The sequence below is a fragment of the Gymnoscopelus microlampas genome, assembly GCF_963454915.1.
Source record: "Gymnoscopelus microlampas genome assembly, chromosome: 21".
Classification (NCBI taxonomy): Eukaryota; Metazoa; Chordata; class Actinopteri; order Myctophiformes; family Myctophidae; genus Gymnoscopelus; species Gymnoscopelus microlampas.
In genome coordinates this window covers 46,823,043-46,841,869 of record NC_139958.1, presented here as the reverse complement: position 1 = coordinate 46,841,869, position 18,827 = coordinate 46,823,043, and the positions used below count along the sequence as shown (strand labels likewise).

General features: G+C 42.3%; 1 protein-coding gene across 2 annotated transcripts in view; it reads right to left on the bottom strand.

Annotated features, from left to right (window-relative positions):
* Window positions 1-18,827, bottom strand: part of jmy (junction mediating and regulatory protein, p53 cofactor) — a 48,098-nt gene continuing 29,271 nt past the window's right edge. The window contains exons 8-15 of one of the 2 annotated variants that reach the window (XM_084047048.1): window positions 15,084-15,249; window positions 14,668-14,858; window positions 13,133-13,222; window positions 12,957-13,049; window positions 12,222-12,303; window positions 10,754-11,164; window positions 9,288-9,419; window positions 1-1,750 (exon numbers count right to left, since the gene is read on the bottom strand). In XM_084047048.1, the coding sequence (XP_083903174.1) occupies window positions 1,440-1,750; window positions 9,288-9,419; window positions 10,754-11,164; window positions 12,222-12,303; window positions 12,957-13,049; window positions 13,133-13,222; window positions 14,668-14,858; window positions 15,084-15,249 (1,476 nt within the window). In that variant the 3' untranslated portion in view covers window positions 1-1,439. The remainder of the gene's footprint in view (window positions 1,751-9,287; window positions 9,420-10,753; window positions 11,165-12,221; window positions 12,304-12,956; window positions 13,050-13,132; window positions 13,223-14,667; window positions 14,859-15,083; window positions 15,250-18,827) is intronic. The other variant, XM_084047047.1, reaches the window with a different exon arrangement.

The window sequence follows — 18,827 nt, the reverse complement described above, 5'->3', positions numbered from 1 at the left end:
AGATCTGCTGTGACTGTGCAACTTTCACTTGTAGTTGAGTAATATTTGAGCGTCACAACATGCCGCGTTGTGAGCTTGTAAATCGGCTATTTTCGGCGAATGTTCCCACCACAACAGGGATGCTAGGGTTCAAGTGGTTAATGTGAAGAAGAAAAAAACAATCCTATCACACAAAGATTTGGCGATCCCCCCTGTAGCAACTCTGAGGACCCCCTAGGGGTCCCGGACCCCCTGTTGAAGACTCATGGTCTAGGACAGTGGTTCTCAACCTTTTCTGGAAAATCTCAAAAGCGTTGGAGGCCCACCCATCTGACCACTCTGCCACTATCATGGCAGCCTATGATAAATAAGTCTTGGTGAGCAGAGTGACTTTTCTTTGTATGTCACACTAATAGGCTCTATGCACAGCGGCCATATTGGAAAGAAATTGGGCCCCTTCCTTGGGTGTTACAAATGATACTAATGAAGACTCTGTTCCATTTAATGCAGCACAGTAGTTCTCAGACTTTTTTTATTTCAAGGACCCCCACCAAATGAACCCTTACGGGTAAACTCTCAGAGTTACACACCCATAAGGGGCCATTTGGAACCCCCTAAAGGAACCATGAGGGTCCCTGGACCACACTTTGAGACCCACTGGTGTAGCAGAGTGTTTCCAGAGAGCCAACATGCACCCCGACTCTGTTTGACCAGAATGGAACAGAGCCTTCCTTAGTATCATTGGTAACAGCTGTGAAGGAATTAAGGAAGAGGCCCGATTTCTTTCCAATACGGCTGCTGTGCATAGAGCCCATTATGAACGTTCAGATGTATTTATAACCAGTGGTGTAAAGTAACCAAGTACATTTACTCAAGTACTATACTTAAGTACAGTTGTGAGGTATTCTTTACTTTACTGGAGTATTTCCAATGTTCAGTACTTTTACTTCTACTCAACATCTCAGAGGTAAATATTGTACTTTTACTCCACTACAATTATTTGAACACTTTAGTTACTAGTTACTTTGCAGATATAAATTATAAAACATACTGTACACCCATTTAGCCCTATTTTATACCGATGCGACGCGTTGTGAGCTTGTAGATCGTCTATTTTCAAACATTTTAGTACTTTTAGTTTTGGTACTTTAAGTACATTTTGATGCCAATACTTTTGTACTTTTACTCAAGTACATTTTGAATCCCGGATTCTTGTAACAAGTATTTCCATATTGCAATGTATCGATTATTTTACTTAAGTAAAACATTTGAGTACTTTTTCCACCACTGTTTATAACACATCTGAATGTGCTACACTAAATGGAACAGAGCTTTGATCAGTATAATTGGTAAGAGCTGTGAAGGAAGTAAGGAAGAGACCCTGCTGTGTGCGCAGAGCCCATTGGTTGATGAGTTAGTTGTCCCAGTCAGTGCCAGGCAGGCTGTCCTCGTCGTCCTCATCAGAGTCTGAGTCGGGTGAAGCCTCCTTGATCCTCCTCAGGGCCTCGTGGATGCTGCGGGTCAGAGCGTCCGCCGAGCGGGGCAGTCCCCCCGGGGCGCGGCGCCCGCCCCCGGCGGCGTCCGGACGCGTGCGCACCTTCCTCAGCCGGACGCCCTGGCGGATCTGGGCCAGGATGTTGTTGCTCTCGTCGTCGTCCGGGTCGGGGGCCAGGACCCGAAGCTCCGCCTTCCTCAGGTGGAAACTGCCGCGCTTCAGAGATGCCAGGACCTCGTCCATAGGAGAGCAGGCTGGGGGGAAACGCACAGAACACTACTATTTAATTCATGCATTTCCATTTAGAGAAGCCAATTAGTTTAGCCAATTTAACCACTTAAACCCTATATTAGCACTCTGAGATTCGTGAGAATGTAAAGTGCGTTATAAATAAAATGTATTATTATTATTATTATTATGGTTGACCAGAGTCCCTCAGGGCTCTATACTAGTGTCTTTGCTTAAAACTTAAAACACTTCCGGGCTAAACATAGCCTGGTAAACCATCCCCCTTCCGGAAATCTCCTTTGCAATTGATTTCAGGAATTGGTCTGACCTGCAGACCTACATGGTAGAGGGTAGCATGGGTCCGGGTATACCCGAATACCCGAGACCCGAACGGAGAACCGAACATTTTCGGGTCCAAAAATATTGACTTGTCCGTCGGGCAGGTTCGGATCGGTTCCAATTCCCTCGGGGCTTGGTCGGATCCATTTGAAATGGATAGACCCGTATGGACCCGAGTAAAAAAATATATATATATATATATATATATATATATATATATATATATATCTCAGGGATTCCGTTAGCCAGTATTTACCGGCCATTGACCGGTAAAATGTTTAATTGGCCCGTAATTATAAACACCGCCGGCCACCGTGGCCGGTTGGAAAAATGCTGTTATTAGGCTATTTTATCATTTAAGCCTATTATTAATATTATTATTTGGATAAAGTAGTTGGCTACAACCATTAAAATCATAATCATTTAAAGTTTTTATCTGTGTGGTTTAATTCTGACAGCCTGTTCTGCTGCGCGCTGCAGTTATAGAATAGCCTATTCGTTGTACGATGGTGTCGCGCGTTGAAAATATCAGAGCTACAAGCTCACAGCACGTCGCAACGCGCCACTTTGTGAGCTTGTATGTCTGCTATTTTTGATACGCCACAACACAGGCTCTCCTTCTAATCAGCGCTGAGTAGGGTGTTCGCTCGGTGTTGATTAACAGAACCGAGGTTCCGAGGTGACACTGATAGAATCTGAACCAAGCCGGACCCAATTGTGGATAAATAAAGGGACCCGCACACGTGTGGGTCGTGGATATTATGCAAGCACAGTGACTGTCTGTCTGCAATGGATGAAGTGGTGAAAGTTGGACGACGGTGTCGCGCAGGGAAAGGCTCTGGCACAGCTCGCCCCAAAACATCCTCGCCCCCATTTTTCAGGTGGACCAGCGGTTCTTGTATTTACGGGGCCAGGCTTCCAGCATGGACCCGTTTTGTTATTGAGATTATTACGGGGCCAGGCTTCCAGCATGGACCCGTTTTGTTATTGGCATTATTCCATTTCTTCTTCTTCTTCTTCTTCTTCTTCTTCTTCTTCTTCTTCTTCTTCTTCTTCTTCTTCTTCTTCTTCTTCTTCTTCTTCTTCTTCTTCTTCTTCTTCTTCTTCTTCTTCTTCTTCTTCTTCTTCTTCTTCTTCTTCTTCTTCTGCCGTTTTTGCCAGTTCTGGCTGAACCGTGCATACGCTTTTTATGAAACTCGGCCATATGATAGATGGTCATGAAAAACGATCAAAAAATAAATCTCACAATCTTTCGTCAAAAGGTGGCGCTATAGCACTCAGTTGAAAATGCCAACTTTGAACAGGTACAACTCATGCCCTGTTTGACCTACAGCCATGAAACTTCGATGCGTCTCCTCATGCCTAACAACTTTCACTGTTTGATTTTTGACCTCTGACCTTTAGATCTCCCACCATTTCGAATTATATGAAAAGCAGTAAAAAGCAGTTAAAACCCTTAGATTGTCCGCAATCTTGAGCAGTTTGAAAAACACTTAAACCCAGGATTTTTCAGCTATTTGTGTGAAACTGTATGACCAGTGTGAACTCTTTTTTCAGAGATTTGTCTGTTGGTTTAATAGCTTCCCGCTTAAGTGTATGTCTCACAACCTCAAGGTCACAGGTTCAAGCCTCACTTGGTGCAGACTTCATCTAAGTTGCATTTCACACAACATGACTATCAATGAATACATCTGCAATTGTTAAAGATAACATGAAATACTTAATTGAGTATTTTTTACATACTTCATTGTGAAAATAGCTGATCTACAATCTCACAACTTTTCAGATAGCAATGAGAGTATGTTTTTTCAATGTATAACATACTTCATTGTGAAAATAGCCGATGTACAATCTGACAACTTTTAATGGTTTGTGAGCTTGTAGATCGGCTACTTTCACTAGTTTTGGTTCTGAGGAGATGTACAATTTCTTCATTGGTAAATGGTTTGTGAACGAGTGATCTTAGTGTTAGTGAAACAGGGGCTTGGGTCATGACAGAAGGCCAGAGGCTCTGGTTGCCCCAGGTACGATTCCAGGCCAGGTCAGCAAATTTGTCCCTGAGCAAGACTCTTAACCCCTAATTGCTCACAGGCCCTCATTGGAAACAAGACCGCAAGGACTTTCATGCACTGACCTGTTAAAGGAATTATCATTTCTCTTTCTCTCTCCTGGCCCCGTATTATCGCTGCTTGCAGCTATATTTACGGGGCCAGGCTTCCAGCATGGACACGTTTTGTTATTGGTATTATTACAGGGACAGAGCTCTCAACTCTGTACCTGTTTTAGTATTGGCAGTATTCCATTTCTTCTTCTTCTTCTTCTTCTTCTGCCGTTTTTGCCAGTTCTGGCTGAACCGTGCATACGCTTTTTACGAAACTCGGCCATATGGTAGATGGTCATGAAAAACTATCAAGAAATAATTCTCACAATCTTTCGTCAAAAGGTGGCGCTATAGCACTCAGTTGAAAATGCCAACATTGAACAGGTACAACTCATGCCCTGTTTGACCTACAGCCATGAAACTTCGATGCACACATGCGTCTCCTCATGCCTAACAACTTTCACTGTTTGACTTTTGACCTCTGACCTTTAGATCTCCCACCATTTCGAATTATATGAAAAGCAGTAAAGCCTATCTCCTCCTGGGATTTTTGAGCAATCTGCACGAAACCTTTTACACATGAGCTTTGGACCTATGCCGACAAACGTATGCAAAACATTTTCCATAAGTGAAAAAATGAAGCTTTAATGAGCCAATGAATATTGCAGTTTTATGACAATTATTCATCTGCCCCTAACACATACATGCAGACTTACCATTCTTTGAAACTTTGCAGAAATGTAAAGGGCCATTCCAAATATCACTGAAACCAATCTTACTCCAATTGGTCAAACGGGGGCGCTATAGCAATTTTTTGAAAATGCAAACTTTAAACAGGCAAAAGTCATGCCTCGTTTGGCCGATTGCCATTAGACCTGCTTACACATGTGCCTTGACTAATGAGGAACACATCTATCACGTTGACCAGTAAGCACCGCCCTTAGATTGTCCGCAATCTTGAGCAGTTTGAAAAACACTTAAACCCAGGATTTTTCAGCTATTTGTGTGAAACTGTATGACCAGTGTGAACTCTTTTTTCAGAGATTTGTCTGTTGGTTTAATAGCTTCCCGCTTAAGTGTATGTCTCACAACCTCAAGGTCACAGGTTCAAGCCTCACTTGGTGCAGACTTCATCTAAGTTGCATTTCACACAACATGACTATCAATGAATACATCTGCAATTGTTAAAGATAACATGAAATACTTAATTGAGTATTTTTTACATACTTCATTGTGAAAATAGCTGATCTACAATCTCACAACTTTTCAGATAGCAATGAGAGTATGTTTTTTCAATGTATAACATACTTCATTGTGAAAATAGCCGATGTACAATCTGACAACTTTTAATGGTTTGTGAGCTTGTAGATCGGCTACTTTCACTAGTTTTGGTTCTGAGGAGATGTACAATTTCTTAATTGGTAAATGGTTTGTGAACGAGTGATCTTAGTGTTAGTGAAACAGGAGCTTGGGTCATGACAGAAGGCAAGAGTTTGTGATCCTCAACAGACAACATCTGCCTGGACAAAGCTATAGCACTATAGGTAGTGTTGCAGCTACCTAAGAGTGCCTCACGATCGCAAGGTTGCCGGTTCAAGCCTCACTTGATGCAGACTCATTTAAGTTGAATTGCAAGACTATTAACCCCTAATTGCTCACAGGCCCTCATTGGAAACAAGACCGCAAGGACTTTCATGAACTGACCTGTTAAAGGAATTATCATTTCTCTTTCTCTCTCCTGGCCCCGTATTATCGCTGCTTGAAGCTATATTCTTGTATTTGTTTTACTGAGGATAAGGGTAGAAATAGGTTTAGGTTCAGGCATAGTTTTACTGAGGTTAAGATTAGGAATAAGGTTAGGTTTAGGCATAGTTTACTGATATGTTTAGGAATACCAGGCGAATACCGACGGATTTTCCCCGGGGGCGGGGCGACTGTATTGGGGCGAGCGCCGAGCGGGTGTTTTCATAGTTTTGGTCTTCGTTGCGCAGCAGTTCACTCATGCCCACTTTATTGATTTCATTTTAACACCTACAACAGGACAGGTTACACAATGGACAATTGATATGCATCTAGGCTCATTCCTATGTTAATTTATAGCTTGAGCTGGGGGGATATGAAAGTCTGTGAAAACTTGGCTGTTCAACTTCTGCATGACGCAACCCTCCGCTGTAGCTCGCCTCGGAGAAGCGCTGACTCGCTGAGACTACCAGTCTCGATGTTATGGAGAAAATAAGCATAATATAGCATCGGACACGGTTCGGGTCTAAAGACCCGGCCGGATCGGCTCCATTTCCCCCGGTCCAATTTTAATCGGCTCCGTTTCGGACCTGGTCTAATTTTAATCGCCTCCGTTTCGGACCGGGTCTAATTTTAATCGGCTCCGTTTCGGGTAGGGTCCAGTAAATTTGATTTCTTTCTAGGGTCCGTTCGGTTCGGTTCAAATATCCTCGGATCCGTTTCGGTTCGGGTCCAATTTTTTGGACCCATGCTACCCTCTACTACATGGGCAATTTGGCTGTGAGCTGGAGCTGGGCGGGAGTAATACCGTTGACTGACAACCCCTTCAGCCAATCAGCAGTTTGTTCCCCTTCAGCCAATCAGCAGTTCGTTCCCCTTCAGCCAATCAGCAGTTTGTTACAGCACCACCAGAGCAAGGTGACGCAAACAGACTTTTGAAAGGGTCATGCCGAAAATAGGTTGCTTTATTCGGATACATGCGTGTCACTGCCCGCCCCTGCTGGTTCTCAGAATATTTTTTTTTAAATAGGCTTTGTCATGATTAATTGACCACATATATGAAGTTAAACAACTAAATTCTATCCGAACGATATCTTGAAAGTAAATTCCGTGCCTCAAAAAATAAGTTTGAGAGTGTTTTGAAGTTTTAAAAGAGAGACAAAAACAGTGGACAGAATCTCAATGGCGGCTGTCCCATTTCGGTCGGCTGCACTCAGCTCCATTCGGGTTCACTCGGGTTCCACCTGATTGGCCTACCTCTGCTGTCAATCACAGAACAATGAGCGAGGACGCTGATTGGAGAGTTCATGTTATGAACTCTGCAGAAACGCCCAGACAGCCCTGCAGGCCAGACTCACTCCTGATATCAAATGGAAATTAGATATCCGGAGGGAGGGGTTTACCAGGCTCGGCTAAACCGGCTCATGCTCGAAAGACACACACGCCTGGGCGCTAGTGTGCATGTTAATGAACGTCGGTTGAACCCTACGGGCACGCCCATGGGCATTCTTCGCTCGTGCATGTCACGGTTTGAACCTGAAGTGTTTTTAACAGTTTATTTTCTCTTCCTCTGTGATTGTTTTTGGTAACTTCTTTCAGCGTAGTTCGGTAGAAGAGAATCTAAATGAAAATATGAGCAGAGTTATGGCTCAATGGCCGTATTTTTGTAGTACTTAGTAGTTTTGCTGTTGTTAATTTGGGTCTCAGATTAATGCCATTCATCAAGATTCTTTTTTCATTTTTGGATTCTTCATTCACCGTTAAAGGAGCTACACCATGAATTTAAAAAATGATAATAATATTTGATATCATATTGTGTATGTCCCTCAAACGTTTTTCAAAAGGTTTGAGCCTAAATCAAGCCTCAGATATACTCATTCCAACTAACTTCTCTCTGGCTTATAAAGCACTTTCACCTGCAATACCACATTGTCCTGTTTGGCACGGGGCGCTATTGAGCCAGTTTGTATGCATGTTATGTCCTGGTTCTGTGTGGAAAAATTAAAAAGAAAAAAAAACTTTTTTTTTTTTTTTTTGGATTTTTTTTTTTGGTTAGAACTGAAAAACGGGATGAATTGTTCCCAGACGTGACGTAGGGTGGGGGAACAAATCTGACGGACTGTTTTCAGACCAATTTACATAAAAACCACAGATAGCCTATGAAAGCCTGCATGCTCGAAGTCGGGTATTTGTTGGAACAGAAGAGAGGTGTGGGAGACCAAAAACACACAAAAATGAAGAAAAAGTTAAAATTCATGGTGTAGACCCTTTAACTCATTGACTGCCAGAGTTAAAACATCGTCTATAGCTGGCCTTGCCAGCGATTCCGAGCGTTTTCACTAACCTGTTGTTGGCAGTTGAATGTAGCTTGTTTTCACCAAAAAGCAACATAAAGCAGAGACATTTTATTTTTTCTAAATCCTTTAACATTAGATCGGACAGGGCTGGGTTTGTTGTGATTATTTCCGGGTCTACTGTTCTCTAGAAGTCATAGGATCACTCATAGGTTGGCAAACAGCGCCCTCTAGCGTAAACCATTGAAAACACCACACACTCGTTGTGTGATGTTTTTACGAACGAAAATTCTCTGTGACTGAAAGTGATCACCAGGTATGCAAACGATAGAAATAAAGTCATTTCTTGGGTGAACTACTCCTTTAAACCTTAACACATTGAGTGCCAAAGCGCGATCACTCTGCAATGGTGGATCGCACTAAAAATATTATTGTTCCAGTCGTTAGTCGGGACCCTCGACCATCACGCAGACACCTTTTGTTTAAATGCGGGTCCTCGTGGAGGCTTCTACAGCTCTAAACAGATCGGCGTAAACGGTAAGAAGCGCTGGCAAACTCTGGCACTTGATGTGTTAAAAAAACGTTCCGTTTTTATTTATGTACACGTAATCTCTCAAGAACAGATCCATAGCTGCGCTTGGATCTGTCGGGAGCCGTGTTGACAACCCATGCACATTGGCTACAAGTGGGCGTGCCTTCAGATCAGGAATCAAATGTAGTGGGTGGGATTTACATGTGTGCGGCTCGCTTCCCACTGGAAACAAACCGAAACTCATTTAAAAATAGCGTCCTCGGAGCTGACAAAACCACAGAAAGTTAGTAACATTTTAACTTGCTCTTTCGTCATAGAAACAAATGGGCTTATAACCAAAACGACCCATGTTCTTTGGGAGAAATGATGTTAGTGTTCCGTGGAGAAATATTGTTAGTGGGAATGAAAACATAGGCGCACCACCGGAAGTGGAGGGCAGACCAAAACCCCGGTTTCCCGTGAGCATGGGTCCTCCTCCGTACAGCTCCGCCCAGAGTCCGATGGAAAAGTGAAAAACAGCAGAGGCCGCTGTTTTTCCTTTTTATTTGACGATGGGTTCCCAGATTGATGTACACGTACCTCTCCTCCACTGTGAGGTCTCCATGGACGCTGTCTTCCTCAGCTTCTTCCTGGCTGTGAGCAGCTGGCTGCTGTCAAAGAACTGCGGGGAGAACGCCATCGCCACCTGAAGTGCAGAAGGTGACTCACTCCCTGTCAAAAGATCATGACATTTTAGTTGACCATTCATTGTCGTACGAATTATGGCGATTAACAATTTCCTTGTGTTTTTGGCGTTGAACATCGGAACATATAGGAATCAAACTATGTCTGCCTTTTAGGATTTTGGAAAGATTATGGAAAATAACTTAAATATAAACAGACAACGACTGACAAGGACCGGTACCATTAATCAAAGTCAAAATAAAGCAGACACAGTCCATGCATTTAATAATTTTATAAAATCTTCAAAAATAGTAGAAATGGCCGATCTACACATATTTTATGCTTGACTGCACGTGGATGTCGCGCTCCGACACCACACTGCCTAGTGCCTACGAAAGGTCAAAACTTCCAAACGTCAAACAGTGGTGGAAAAAGTACTCACATTTCTTACTTAAGTAAAAGTATCAATACTGCAATGTAGAAATACTCTGTTACAAGTAAAAGTAAGGTATTCATAATTTACTTGAGTAAAAGTACAAAAGTATTGGCATCAAAATGTACTTAACGCACTAAAAGTAAAAGCACTCACTGTGCAGAATGTCCCATTTCACAAGTTCAAAATGTATACAAATGTTTTGAAAATAGCAGATCTACAAGCTCACAATGTGTCGCATTGCGACGCATTGTGAGCTTGTAGATCGGCCATTTTCAAATGGCTGAAATATATATAGGGCTGAAGTGGTTAATGTTTGTTTTGTAATAATAACTTAAATCTACAAAGTAAATAGTAATTAAAGTTTTCAAATAATTGTAGTGGAGTAAAAGTACAATATATGTCTCTGAGATGCAGTGGAGTAGAAGTAAAAGTACTGAAAATGGGAAATACTCCAGTAAAGTAAAAATTCCTCAAGTGTACTTAAAGGTAGGGTAAGTGATATTTTTTGGTTAAAACAAAAAGTATTTTGTTAAAAGGTTAAAGCACTTATTCTGGTGTCAAAATCTCAGCCAATCAGGAGAAAGTACCATTTTTTATAGTGTTCCAGTTCCAATGTTGCCTGCTCATTTCTTAGTGTCATCACTTCCAATTTCACTTGTTTAATCTATATCCTGATTGAGTTCTCTATCCTGATTGGATAAAATTGGAAATGAAACTTAAACTGAAACGAAAATGCATTTTCTGTTTAATAAAGAGCTGGAGAGACAAGGAGACTCCTTTTACTGAACAAACACTCTATAGCAATGAGTACTATCAGAATATAGAGCTATTTAACACTTATTTTAACCAAAGAAAATCACTTACCCTACCTTTAAGTACAGTACTTAAGTAAATGTACTTAGTTACTTTAAATCACTGCAGGTGAATAATTGTGACAGGGGCTTACCTGCTGCAGGTCTCTGCACCGGGCTACGGCGGGAGTCCCGCTCCCCTTCCTCGCCCTGCTGGTCCTCCCCTACGTAGGGGAGGAGTGGAGGAGGAGGAGGAGGGGGAGGGGGAGGAGGAGGTGGAGGGCCCGAGGAAAGGTGCGACGGCGGCGTAGCGGAGGGAGGGAGATCCGAGAGGAGAGGCATGGAGGCGAAGGGAGGGAGACGGGAGCCCAAGCCCTCCTGGGCTCTAGCGGTGAGTTCTGGCGGCGGTAAAGACGCACTCTCGTGGCCGCGGGCGTCAGACGGCGGTCTGGAGAGCGGAGGGAGACTTGAGGCGCTGTCAGTCTGGACGCTGGCGGACTGGGTGCCAGGCTGCTGCCATGGTCTGCCACCCGGGGTGCCGCTCTGCTCCCATGCTCTGCCGGCTCCTAGGGGTGTCACCACAATGACATTTTAGTTGAGGATTAAGTTGTAATACCAATCAGTGGTGGAAAAAGTACTCAAATGTTTTACTTAAGTAAAAGTATCAATACTGTGTAGAAGTACTCTGTACTAGTCCGTAACAAGTCCGAACAAATTAAAGGGGCTACACCATGAATTAAAAAAAAAAATATTATATATAAATATTGCCCCCTAATACGTTTTAAACAGGTTGTAAGCCTAAAAAACATCCAGATATTTTTTCTCACAATCTGACTGTCTGTCATTCCAAGCTTTTTCAGCTGCAATACCAAAACGTCCTATTGGGCAGGGGGGAGCTACTGAGCAGTTCTGTCTGGCCGTCGTCAATGCAAAATCCGTGCAAGTGACATCACTTGCACAGCCATTCTGAAATGGCCTGTTCAGACACGCCCATTCAGGAAATCCATGAAATGAGCATGAATGACTGAATGTTAAAAAAATATATTTTTTTGGGTACAAGAGACACTGGGGAGCCCAAAAAATACTAAAAACCTAAAAAAAAATGAAATTCATGGTGTAGCCCCTTTAAGTAAAAGTCCGGAATTCAAAATTTACTTGAGTAAAGGTACAAAAGTATTGGTATCAAAATGTACTTAAAGTACCAAAAGTAAAAGTACTAAAATGTTTGAAAATAGCAGATCTACAAGGTGTCGGTGAGCTTGTAGATCGGCTATTTTCAAATAGCCTAGGTATAAAATAGGGCTGAAGTGGTTAATGTATGTTTTGCAAAGTAACTAAAAACTAAAGTTTTCAAATAATTCTAGTGGGGTAAAAGTACAATATTTGCCTCTGAGATGTAGTGGAGTAGTAAAGTAAAGTAAAAGTACCTCAAAATTGTACTTAAGTACAGTAGTTCAGTAAATGTACTTAGTTACTTTACACCACTGATACCAATATGAATATATTATATGAACATATGAATAAAAATGACATTTCTGTTTGCCAGGGCAGATATGACAAATTACTTAAATAGGCCTATACAAAGAAATGACTGACAATGACTGGTACTTTTTTTGTGACTACCTGCTCCGCCGGCTCTCCTCTTGGTGTGAGACTGTCCCAGACGCAGTCTACTGGACTTCAGAGTCACGTGACCTGGATAGCGCTGTGTGTGACCAGAATAGACAAACATCAGCCACAATGACACTGGTCTGAACATTTTATTGTGTGAAGGGTCATTGTGTGACAGTCACATGGACTCATTTCTTGAAGAAATTACTATTGTAGTCAAATTATGAAAAAACTGTATTAATCCATTAAGACCGGGAACGCGTCTGTGTTGTTTTAAGATTTATTTGGCTATTTAAAAAATAGCAGATATACAAGTTAATAGTGCGGCACCGAGTGCTGAGCTTGTAGATCTGCTATTTTAGAAAAATCGTGAAAACGTTGGCAAGTCTTTGAATATATATATTTTTAAAGAGAGCATTGGTCAAATATTATGTTCCAGGGACCCCCAGAAGCAAAGATTTGAGTTATAAATGTCTGCTTTAAAAAGTATACATTCAAAGATTTGCACACATTTTTGCACCGAGTGCCGCACTATGAGCTTGTAGATCTGCTATTTTTTGAATAGCCAAATACATCTAAAAATGACACAGATGCGTTCCCGGTCTTAATGGGTTAATTGGGCTAAGTCTATGATTTTCATTTGACCATGATTTTACAATGGCTATGAGGATGGGATGCACTACCTCTTGGCCGTGGTAAAATCCATGGTAAACACTGACTCGCGTTACTTATTGTTTCACTTCATACCTGTTTGAAGCTGCGAAGTCTGTCCAACGTTCTCTGTCTCTCCTGACTCACTCGAGCATTTCCTTTCTCCTCGTCTTCATCAGGATCTCCTCTCTAGACAGAGAATTAAAAAATAATGAAAACCAACAACACAAAGTGTTATTGAGAGAATAATGCAGGCATTCTGTCCCTTGTACCTGCTGTGGTGCTAGAAGTGGGTCGATGTCCTCACAATGGCTGCCTTGACGCTGCTGCAACTTCTGGTTGTGATTCACTATACAAATCTCCTACAACACAAAAACAATGGCACAGACAGTCAAATATTGGGTATATGTATATTACACTGGTTCTCAAATGTGGGTAAGAAAAACAAATAAACCCTTACACGTCTGTAACTCTGAAAGTGTAGCTTTTCTTAGCTTAGCTTCTTGTTTTTGAGGTAGGTTTTCTTAGCTTGAAAAGAAATGAATCTGCACACCGTTTTACACAATACAATGTTTTGACCTGTACATGGTCTTTGCCAGGTACAGTGAGACAGTCTCATTGTACCTGGCGAAGACCTTGTACAGGTCAAAATGTTGTACTCTGATTCCTAATAGTTATATAGGGAGCTTTGAAAACGGTGTGCGGATTCTTTTCTTTTCGGTCTAAGTGCCTTTGTTATCCAGTACCCGTCTAAATAGTTTTTGGATGTGCGTGCAGCCGTGCACCTCCTGGACAGTATCGTGTTTTCTTTGCTTACACCTTCTTGTTTTTAATAAGTAGGTTTTCTTAGTGTACCTTCTTGTTTTTGAGGTAGGCTTTCTTAGTGTACCTTCTTGTTTTTGAGGAAGGTTTTCTTAGTGTACCTTCTAGTTTTTGAGGTAGGCTTTCTTAGTGTACCTTCTTGTTTTTGAGGAAGGTTTTCTTAGTGTACCTTCTTGTTTTTGAGGTAGGTTTTCTTAGTGTACCTTCTTGTTTTTGAGGTAGGTTTTCTTAGTGTACCTTCTTGTTTTTGAGGAAGGTTTTCTTAGTGTACCTTCTAGTTTTTGAGGTAGGCTTTCTTAGTGTACCTTCTTGTTTTTGAGGAAGGTTTTCTTAGTGTACCTTCTTGTTTTTGAGGTAGGTTTTCTTAGTGTACCTTCTTGTTTTTGAGGTAGGTTTTCTTAGTGTACCTTCTAGTTTTTGAGGTAGGTTTTCTTAGTGTACCTTCTTGTTTTTGAGGAAGGTTTTCTTAGTGTACCTTCTAGTTTTTGAGGTAGGTTTTCTTAGTGTACCTTCTAGTTTTTGAGGTAGGTTTTCTTAGTGTACCTTCTAGTTTTTGAGGTAGGTTTTCTTAGTGTACCTTCTTGTTTTTGAGGAAGGTTTTCTTAGTGTACCTTCTAGTTTTTGAGGTAGGTTTTCTTAGTGTACCTTCTAGTTTTTGAGGTAGGTTTTCTTAGTGTACCTTCTAGTTTTTGAGGTAGGTTTTCTTAGTGTACCTTCTTGTTTTTGAGGAAGGTTTTCTTAGTGTACCTTCTAGTTTTTGAGGTAGGTTTTCTTAGTGTACCTTCTTGTTTTTGAGGTAGGTTTTCTTAGTGTACCTTCTAGTTTTTGAGGTAGGTTTTCTTAGTGTACCTTCTTGTTTTTGAGGTAGGTTTTCTTAGAGTACCTTCTTGTTTTTGAGGCAGGTTTTCTTAGTGTACCTTCTTGTTTTTGAGGAAGGTTTTCTTAGTGTACCTTCTTGTTTTTGAGGAAGGTTTTCTTAGTGTACCTTCTTGTTTTTGAGGTAGGTTTTCTTGGCGGTGATGCGTCCTCGCCGGGCTTCCAGCTGCCGTATCCTGTGCTGCAGGACGTGAAGTTCTTCATCTGTAGGAGGAGTCTGAGCGACCACACAGTCCTCAGCACCTTCCATGGCGTCAGGGCTCTCATAGGCGTCATAGTACACCACTTCATCCTGATACTCTGATAGTACACACATTAGGGGTGCAACAGTTAATTAACTCACCGATTATGAAAACATAATCGTTAATCGATTGTCTTTCCCCCAGTAAAACGTTTTTAGGGAGGATGAATCAAGTACGGAATTAAGGTAATACATTTTAAAAGAGAATATTAAATAAGGTGCCAAACAAGTACATTTTTTGGTGTATTGAAATTAAGCAGAACTAAATCATATATTTTCTGTACCGTTCATGTGTCTCCTCAGACTGTGTAGCTGTGCATTGAGCAGCAGTTCCTCACATCGCAGAACCTCTGCCTGGATGTCATACAACTGCAGCTGCAGCTTGTAGTACAGCGCCTCCATGTGGTCCAGACGCATCATGGCATCGTCCCCACCTTGTAAACTCTGCATCTGGACGCACACACAACCAACGTAACATGATCATTAGGATTAATGTATTACCTTGTGGAACGAGAGCGTTTCGCTCGCCGAAAAACCTGTAGTTTCAATGGAACAGCTTTTATCATGCCACAGTTCTCAGTTTAAAGTCATACTGTGTTAACATTCATTTTAGTCTTTTTGGCAACACCTCTTGTAGCTCTGTTTGTCATTCAACATCTGTCAATATGTATCACTCAAAACTATATTCTGAGTATCTATTAACTTTAAAATACATAAAGGAATACTTTTCTAGTACATTTCCGGTGATTGATTCAAGTGTCTGGGGGAAGACACTTAAAATAATAAAAATAAAAATAAAACTTTACACGCACACTCCTGGAAGGCCTAGGAAGAACCTCCTCCCCAAATGTTTCACATCGGCCTATTATCAGGCCGCTGTGTGAACAGCTAATCTCAGGCACCACTTGACCGATTGGCATCAAACTTGGCACGCACATTCCCAGGAGGCCTAGGGAGAACCTCCACCACAAATCTTTTTTGGTATTACTATATAAGATATAAGATTTTTTCCAAACCTCACACCAATTGGTACATATTATCTCTATAGTCATTAGATATGTCACATTTTTTATGTTCCATTCTGATTATGTAAAACGGGTCACTCCCACTAAATTTGGAAGGCATTCATAGCCAAAATGCTACAAATCATGTCTGATTGCCGTGAAACTTTGAGCCTGAACTGGACCTTGTAATACTGGCATAGAGATGAATTTCCCATTTAATAGCTTTAATCCCAGCACACAATAGGGTATGTACAGTGAATTAGTAGAGCACAAACCCTCTGCCAGCCTAGGGAGAGCCTAGAGCCGAGCTCATGCCCCCTTCAATGCATGAGAGCTAGCAAGCCGCTTCTTATCACCTGACAGGGGGGAGTTTCCCTGGTTAGACGTAGCGTGTGGAAGGAACACGTTATTCCAACCAGTTCCTTTCCCCTCCATCAGGCGCCCCGGCTGACCAGGGAGAGGCACGGGGAGAACATGCAAACTCCACACAGAGAGGCCCTTTCACCAACCCCACCTGGGCACTGATGACGCGGAGGAGAGAACAGGCCCCTAGCGCCCGCAGCGCCCCCTGCGGGAATCAAACCCAGGACCTTCTAGCTGCAAGACGACAGTGCTACCGACTGCGCCACTGTGCCCCCTGACATATAGGTCTTGATCAAATAACTATGTACCAACTGGCATGAGGTTTGGACCAAATCTATAAAGTAAAACCAAAACATTTAGCAAAAAATGACTCATGGTGCCGCTATAATGTGAAATGTGAAACATTTGGGGTTGAGGTTCTTCCTAGGCCTCCCGGGAGTGTGCGTGCAAAGTTTCACGCCGATTGGTCAAATGGACCCTGTAAGGGTCCATTTGGTTCTATTTGTACACAGTTATGGTGGTCCTTGAAATAGTATTGTAATAGTATAGCAGACATGAAGTCCACATACCAGCTCTGACAGTGTGATAAAACCGGTTCTGGGGATCCGGTTCCAGATCCCAACCCTTTGGTCAAGGTCAAGTCAAGGTCAAGGTCTTTATTAGTGTCCCAAAAGGGCAAATAGTTTTACAGCCGGAGTAGTGGTTTAAAACATACACAGAATACAGGACAACAAACAAACGCCATAGCATAAAACATAAGTCTGGGCGCATCTAGTGCAAGATCTGAGACAAAGGACTACATTCAGAGGTATACATCAGAGATATAAAGTGCCGGGCATAAAGTGCTTGTTTCATCCTCGTCATCATCATCATTATCAAAGTGCAAGAGATAAAGATAAAGTGCAAGAGATATAAAGTGCCGGTCATAAAGTGCTTGTTTCATCATCATCTCAACATCCTCATCATCATCAAAGTGCAAGAGATAAAGTGCAAGAGATACAACAAAAGGCTACATTCAGAAATGTAAAGTGCCGGTCAACAAGTGCTTATTTCATCATCATCATCAATATCACAGTAACATTACCCTTTACCTGTCACTAGCAGCATTGATTGCTCTGATTGAAGCAGGAATAAAGGAAAACTTGAATCTGTTATTCTTGACACCGGGGGCACCCAGACGACGGCCAGAAGGCAGCATCCTATATGCTGGCTCGAGTGGGTGGGCTCTGTCTTGTTGAATGGACCTGGCCTTCTTGATTAGCTGTCTGTTATAGAAGGGGTCTAGGCTCTCCAGCTGGATGCCAGTAATTTTGGAGGCGGTTTTGACTATTCTTCCCAGAGCATTTTTATCCTTAATGGCGAGGTTACCATACCAACAGGTGGTAGAGAATGAGATAACAGAGTGTACATAGGCACTATAGAACAGTTTCATCAATTCTCTATCGACATTGAATCTGGCCAATTTCCTAAGACAAAAAAGGCGTTGCTGGCCCTTCTTACACAGCATGTCAGTGTTTACATCAAATTTCAATTTTCTGTCGATAATCGTGCCAAGATATTTGTAACTGGGCACGATTTCCACTGGCTGACCACAGATATCAGTGTTCTGGATGGGAGGGGGATCACGTCTGAAGTCAATACAGAGCTCTTTTGTTTTTGAGATGTTTAATTCAAGGAACGCATCATTACAGCAGGACAGGAAGTCCTCTGTGACCTGACCATGCCCGACCTCGTCATTGTCGAGAAGGCTGACAATGACTGAGTCATCCGCGTATTTTATGATAAAACGGTTGTCGTGCTTACTGCGACAGTCATCCGTGTACAAAATAAACAAGAAAGCGGAGAGAACACAGCCCTGTGGTGAACCAGTGGAAGTGGGCAGTAGGCTGGACATCGTCTTATTCACCCTTACACATTGAGATCTGTTTGTCAAAAAATCAAGGATCCAGCCTACCAGACATGGGTCTACACTGAAGGTGTTCGTTAATTTCTCAACCAGAACATGGGGCTGGATTGTGTTGAATGCAGAGGAGAAATCAACAAAGAGCAACCTGGCATGCTTTTTACTACCCTCGAGATGCTTGAGAACCAGGTTGAGAAGAGTGGCAGTTGCGTCCTGGACGCCTCTGCCTTCCCTGTATGCGAACTGAAACGGGTCGAGAAGGCTCTCAGTTTTGGCCACAAGCTCAGCCTTGATGATCTTCTCGAACTGTTTCATGACCAGGGAAGTAAGGGCTACGGGTCTAAAATCATTAAGTGTTTTAGGTCTGCTGTTCTTGGCTACGGGTACCACAGTGGACCGTTTCCAAAGGGAGGGTACTCTCTGCTGGCCAAGAGACAGTTTAAAAATAGAATGAAAAATGGGACCTAATTGTTCAGCGCATGTATTTAGCAAGCGGCCACCGATGTGGTCCGGGCCTGAACTTTTACGAGGGTTGCATTTTTTAAAACAGTTGATCACATCCTGCTCGCCAAAGAAAGATCTGGAGGGGGGGGGGGGGCAGACAGAAGTCTATTCCTGATCTCAGAGTGATTTACACTGAAGTCATGGGTGTCGAATCTAACATAGAAATCATTGAGGCTCTGAGCCAGTTGCTGGTCACAGTTGTAATTGGCTAATATGATTGGCCATTTTCTTTCAACCCTGTTATGGTTTTCATA